The following is a 6000-nucleotide window of genomic DNA, read 5'->3' as shown; positions in this document are numbered from 1 at the left end:
TAGAGCTATGTCTTATCTTCTTCTTTACTCTTCAACCTTGCATCATTGCTTATAATTGTATCAACATTCTCGCACCTTCTTTGTTTTCTTCTTCCTCATGCCTTAGAAATTCCCTCCCGCCTATCACGATCACCCTTGCTATCCTATCTTTCTCTTTTTCATCCTTCTGCAATCATATTAGAGACAAAGTGTTCCCATCTTTCTTAATTTGAAATTTTTTTTCTCTCCCATCATACAAAGCATCTCTTACACTGCCATGACCTTTCTAAAATTTAAGAGATTACAATTCATTGGCAAAACTTCACAAAGAATTCTATCCTTAGAACTTGAATCTATTACCACATTACATAACTTGTTTTGCATTTACAACTTGTCCCAAATAGTACCTTCCTTTATGTCATCTCCTTCAGCTTAGTGTATCTCTCTTTAAATTCTCTAATCTCCTTTGCCACATTATCTTCTCTGCACATTATGAATCTTCAACTTCCAACCTTCAACAAATCGCCTATAATATATCTGAAAGCTATACTCTGATACTGATTGATATAGAGGAAGAGGAAGGTGACGGCAATGGTAAAATTTGATTACCTTTTTTATACCTAAAATTCATCTCGCTCATACTGGAAAAGTTTCTTCTAAGACAAGAAAATAGAGATAATTTTGCTGAACCATCTTTCAGTTTTGTTCACATTACTTTAAGATTTCATGCCACTGGTTGAAAATAATATTTAAAAGATTAAGTCATTCAAATTATTGGTATGATGTAATAATATTAATTTGGAAAACAATATACTCACAGCTCTCTTTACCTTGTCATGGTCAATGTCACATCAGTATGCCTTCCAATCGACCTTTTCCAGACAGGATGCACCAAACAAAGGTATTTACTTGACATGGTTTCCCACTACAATACTTAGTCATTGTCTTGAGTGAATCTATAGTTTACTCACAAGGTTTTCAGAATTGCATTGATGCACAACATCTTGATTGACTAACCTTTCCAGCCCATCAGTACCCACTGACATGTTTACTTGCTTTCTGAATGCTTTCCTAATGTGCTCTTCTTGTTTACATTTTCAAGGTGCCCCAAGGACAAGAACACAACAACTGAAGAGAGTACCACTCTGCAAGATAAAATTAAAAAATGGTAAGATATCTTAATCCTGCTAGGCAAATGTTGCCTTCTATTATATTTCATTAGCTTTATTACTTACACTCTTCCATTTTTTTCTCATAGCCACCTTGGCACCAAGACCACCAACAACTTACCTCCTCGTATGCTGGATATACAAGACACTGAAACAGAGCAAAGGTTCTCTCTCTTAACACTTTTCCTCAGAACATTTTCTTATTTGTTTTCTGCCTTTAATAGGTCTTTTTGCCCACATGAAATTTTCTATCACATGTATCCCTATATAAATTTTTTCCTCTCTAAGATGCTAGATGCAACACTGTCTGATCTTAGTGACTCTAGTTTTGACACATGCAAATTCACGTAACCATTTCCTAACAAATTCTAACAAGCTATAATTTTTTTGCTACATGCTTTCCTCTTGCAGCCTCCCCTCAATATGGCAACATGTAATTCAATATTTGATCTCTGTAGGCAACAAGCTAGCATTTGAAGGTGAAGTTATGTATAGTATTGGATTTTTGCAAACAATGAGCTTGCATTTGGAGGTGAAGTTCTAGTTGTTTATGGGCCAGCAACCAACAAATTCCGAGCAATCAACCTAGAACAGAAGTTGTCCATGTCAACCTTGTCGATTCCAATGGCCAAATAACAATAACAATGAACATCAGCAATACTTTAATAGACAATTTCCTACCACGTATCACAGTTGGTTCCAGCATATAGATCACTAATTTCACAATTAAAAATAAAATGCCATAAGAGAGGGGAGGTACATTCTTGCATTGCTTTAAATGCTAGAAGAACAATGGAGATAGTCAAACCTATGTGTAAACAACACAAATTAACACCCGAGCATAAATCATATTTGCATATTGTTCTCCAATTCTAGCCTAGAACTCTATTGACAGGTTGTCCTTCTATCCATAAATTGGAAGTTAACATTCCCTTGCATTTTTACTCTTAGAAATAAGATTGAAATTATATGACCCAATCACATACTCATTGTCAATAGATGTCTCAATGCTAAGACAACTAAAAAGTGCACTAGGATCTCTATTTAATTTTCACAGTATATGTTTCATTTTTCTAAATGGATGTATTGTATCATATTTAATTTTCACTATTTTAAGAAATATTTTAATCCATTCCATGTGGGTGTTGCAGGAAGCATATATTCTAAAAGTTGGTGAAGGTGTTGTTGCTAGGTGCCTAAGTGGATTTATGGGCATGGATGTTCCTCCACCAATTGGGTCCGACATGGTATGTTGTGCCATGTAATTTTTCCTTTTCTATTTGTAAACATAGATTTAGAGTAAGTTTTTGTAAACACTGATTTTTATTTAGGATTCTCAGAGATATTTTCATGAGTGCATACCATACAGTTCTTGATTATGGGAACTTAAGAGTAGGCTTTGTTAGGCAGAAGTTGCCTTACAATGCACATATATTTTGTCTACTGTGAACAATTAGTGTAATATTGTGTATAGGCAAACCATGCACGTTAACTCATCATTGTGAACCTCTCTAAATTGTCTTTTATTTCTTTTGATGCCTTCTTGTGTGGACTATTTAAGTATCTGGTGTCTTATTATACGCAGTTTGTTCTATGATGTTACTATTGTAATCTAATATATGTATAGCAAAAAATCTAGAATAAGGGGCGTATCACAATGTGAGACACAATTGGATAGAGATGAACATTTATTTATTGTCACTTTTGAAAGAACGCAAATAGAACAACGTGAAAGGTGAAAAAATCTTCCAATTAAAAGTGAAAGCTCAAATAACTTATAACTAAACTAAACCCTAGAACTTACTGAAATAACCTATAGCTCTCTACAAAATGTAGAAATTAATTCTTTGGGTTTTGAGCACACATTACAAACAAACTAAAGCATTTGTCTTTTGTCTTTGTTTGCAAGGGACAAGTGATGCAGGAGCATCCAAGCAACCTTTGCATATCGTTAACTTTTGTTTGCTCAATGGACTATTAAATTTTCCTCCTTGTTGTATTTTTTTTTCTTTGGTTCTCTTTTGCTATTGCAGATACCAGAGTTAAGAGGTTATTCATTTCCACCGCCTGTTGTTATGACAGTGATAACCTTGGGTGTTAGTATTTCTTATTTGGGTGTCTTAGTGGGTATTACATCAAATAACCAGGGTTGTGAACTGATGTCAATAACTACTGGTGTAGCCTTTATTGCTTCTAAATTTTTTGATAGAGATAAGAGTACTACTTGTACCTTGCTATATTTATGAATGACTCCTTTTAGGCTAGTGCATGATTGGCGGCACCTAAATTTGGATGTTGACTGGCAGACTCAAGTTTCATGTCATTTAAAAAGATGGCAAAAAGCGGACTGTTGGTAGAGGTGGATGAGAATATGTAGGGAGATTGAAGGTGATCTAGACCTAAAGAATTAATTTGGCTATAACCTGCTAGAAGCATTGGAAATCTAGAATGTCGTTTTGTAAGCAAAATGTCTCAAGCTAAGCACCTAGACATGATAGTGGGTACTGGAATATTGATATAAGAAAGAGTTGTACTATCATAGTATAATTCCAGATTTCTCTGTTATGTTTGTGTTGCCATTTTGGTTCAGCTTTTGTAAGGAGTTGCCTGTTAACTGGGTTCATGAATCAGTACTACATTATATGGTATCAAAGCAAGGTGGGATCTTGGGGTATTGTAAGTATAGTCTTGGAAAGCCCATAAAGAGTTTTTTGTGGGTGATGTTAGTCATCTGATTGTAGAGGTTATGAGATAAGTCACCATGATGCTGAGAAAATTTGTTGAGAGCAACAGTGGCAAGGTTATAGGGATTGGAAATAGTGCAAAGGAAAAGTGTAGCAGTTGATAATGTGAGTAGATATGAAGTGGCAGCAAAGAAACCTGATGCGTAAGGAGGAGAATAGATGAATGAACCCTTCATAAGAGCCATGCCTCTTATTGGAAACCAACCACAAATGCTATCATGGAAGTTTGAATGTATCGAAGAAGAGATTCACATGAAATGCTAAAAGGGTTACCACTTGGTAAAAGCATTAGCCATTGCATGGACTTGATTCTATGTGCAAACTTGTCAAAGGAAACATATAGAATGAAGCCATTGGAGAGTGAGCAAGGTAAAAGAGAAGGAGAAGAGGAGAAGTAGTATTCATCAGATATTTGCTAAAAGAAAGCTATACCAGCGGTAATAACTACCAAAGAATGACAGAGAATGGTATGCGTGTATAGATTCTCAAGCCATGAATAAGATCACGATAAAGTATCACTTTCACTAACATCGTATGGATTTTTTGGATGGGGTGCAATACTTCACAAAAATTGATCTAAAGAATGGGCATTGTCAATTTTAGATTAGAGAATGAAAAAATGCTTTCAAGACCAAAGACAGCTGGAAGCCGCTGCAGTTGGAAAATCCCAAAGAGTACATTCAGGTAAAGAAGTTTACATGTCCTCACAAGCTTCTATGGAAAGTTTATCATAAAATTCAGCAGAACACAATTTGAATCAGTGAAAAGGACACCTTAAGAAAAGTTGCGTATGATAACTTCCCCTAAAGAGAAAAGAAGTTCAAGCTATCATAGATATCCAAATAGCCAAGAAAATAAAAGGAAAAGAATACAAAGAGTGTACGATCAAGTGAAGGAAAAGGCCAGTTGACAAAGCCACTTGTATGCATGCTTTTGAGGTGGCTAAGCAAGGGATAATAGTTCCAAAATCTTTGCTACATGTCCATGAGTTTTAGATTAGGAACATTTTTATCTGCATGGAGAGATTGCTTTAGGAGTACCCAACCCTTCCTTACATACTTGTTGCTAGCTTCTATTTTCTCAGTTTTACATGTAGACTTTCTACTTTGTTATGTTACTTCGGTTTTGTTTGTGTTGTTTTAGGTGCTCAAGTTGGAGGTTATTCCTTTGACCTTTTGGTCTTCCTGGATGGAATGTCTTCTTTTTTGAACCCTTCTCATTAAGAATAATACAATGCAAGCATGGACAAGGAGTGGCAATCTTGGAGCCCCATTATCAGTAGCAGTTAGTAGAATTAGAAGAAGTTAGTATACTTAGAAAATAAAGTATACTTAGCCTCTATTATTGAATTCTCTTCCCTATCACACATATTCATTTCCTTTGCTATTCATGCTTCACACGGGAGTCTTTTTATATGATGATTTATTGTCAATCATGTCCATTCGCTATGAAACAATTCTTATTCTACAAATTTGAGATGCTGGAACTTTTGTGGATGTGTAGGCCATTAGAACATACTGTAGAGAGGATGAAAAACTTAATCTCAACTATCAGACTCAGGCAAGTGATGTTTTATTGTAGAATCTTAACATATGGTTGTTCAAATTTTTTATCTCCTAAATGATTTCCTTTTAGCATATAAGTTGTTGTGCATAGTTGCTGAGTTTGGTTATTGTATTGGGCATATTAATGAAGAAGCATATTAGTTACTATCAGTGATTACGACAATTTGATTAGTTATTGTCGATATTTTTCAGCCATTCTATAAAACAATTCACATGCTTTCCCTATGATATGACATTTTGCATGCATCCTGCAGTGTAATGCAATATCAGATTTCCACAATCCATTTGTAATGCAAGTTCATTTTGGATTTGATTGTGATGTTTTTTAGCATCATCGTTTCAGATCACTCTCCGTAATCCATCATCAGCCGGATGAGACACTGCAAGATGCATGCAAAACGTCATATCATAGGGAAAGCATGTGAACTATTTTATAGAATGCCTGAAAAAAATTTACACCTAGGCGTTGGTCGTAATGTCTACCTTCATTGGTCGAAATTTCTACCTTCAGCTGTCAAAATTCTCAACCTTCATTGGTCAAAA

At 35.2% G+C, this 6000-nt stretch overlaps 1 protein-coding gene across 1 annotated transcript in view; it reads left to right on the top strand.

The window, feature by feature from the left end:
- Positions 1-835: 835 nt before the first annotated feature.
- The window catches only part of LOC149563690 (vacuolar iron transporter homolog 1-like), an 85429-nt gene continuing 80264 nt past the window's right edge, over positions 836-6000 (top strand). Inside the window, exons 1-3 of the mRNA XM_089828236.1 lie at positions 836-880; positions 2300-2395; positions 3182-3275. Coding sequence (XP_089684362.1) covers positions 836-880; positions 2300-2395; positions 3182-3275 — 235 coding nt within the window. The remainder of the gene's footprint in view (positions 881-2299; positions 2396-3181; positions 3276-6000) is intronic.

This window comes from Cupressus sempervirens, chromosome 4 (assembly GCF_028749045.1).
Source record: "Cupressus sempervirens isolate cs-2001-9-10 chromosome 4, ASM2874904v1, whole genome shotgun sequence".
Taxonomy (NCBI): Eukaryota; Viridiplantae; Streptophyta; class Pinopsida; order Cupressales; family Cupressaceae; genus Cupressus; species Cupressus sempervirens.
Note: the sequence above shows the minus strand (reverse complement) of the source record. Positions and strands in the feature narration are given on the sequence as shown.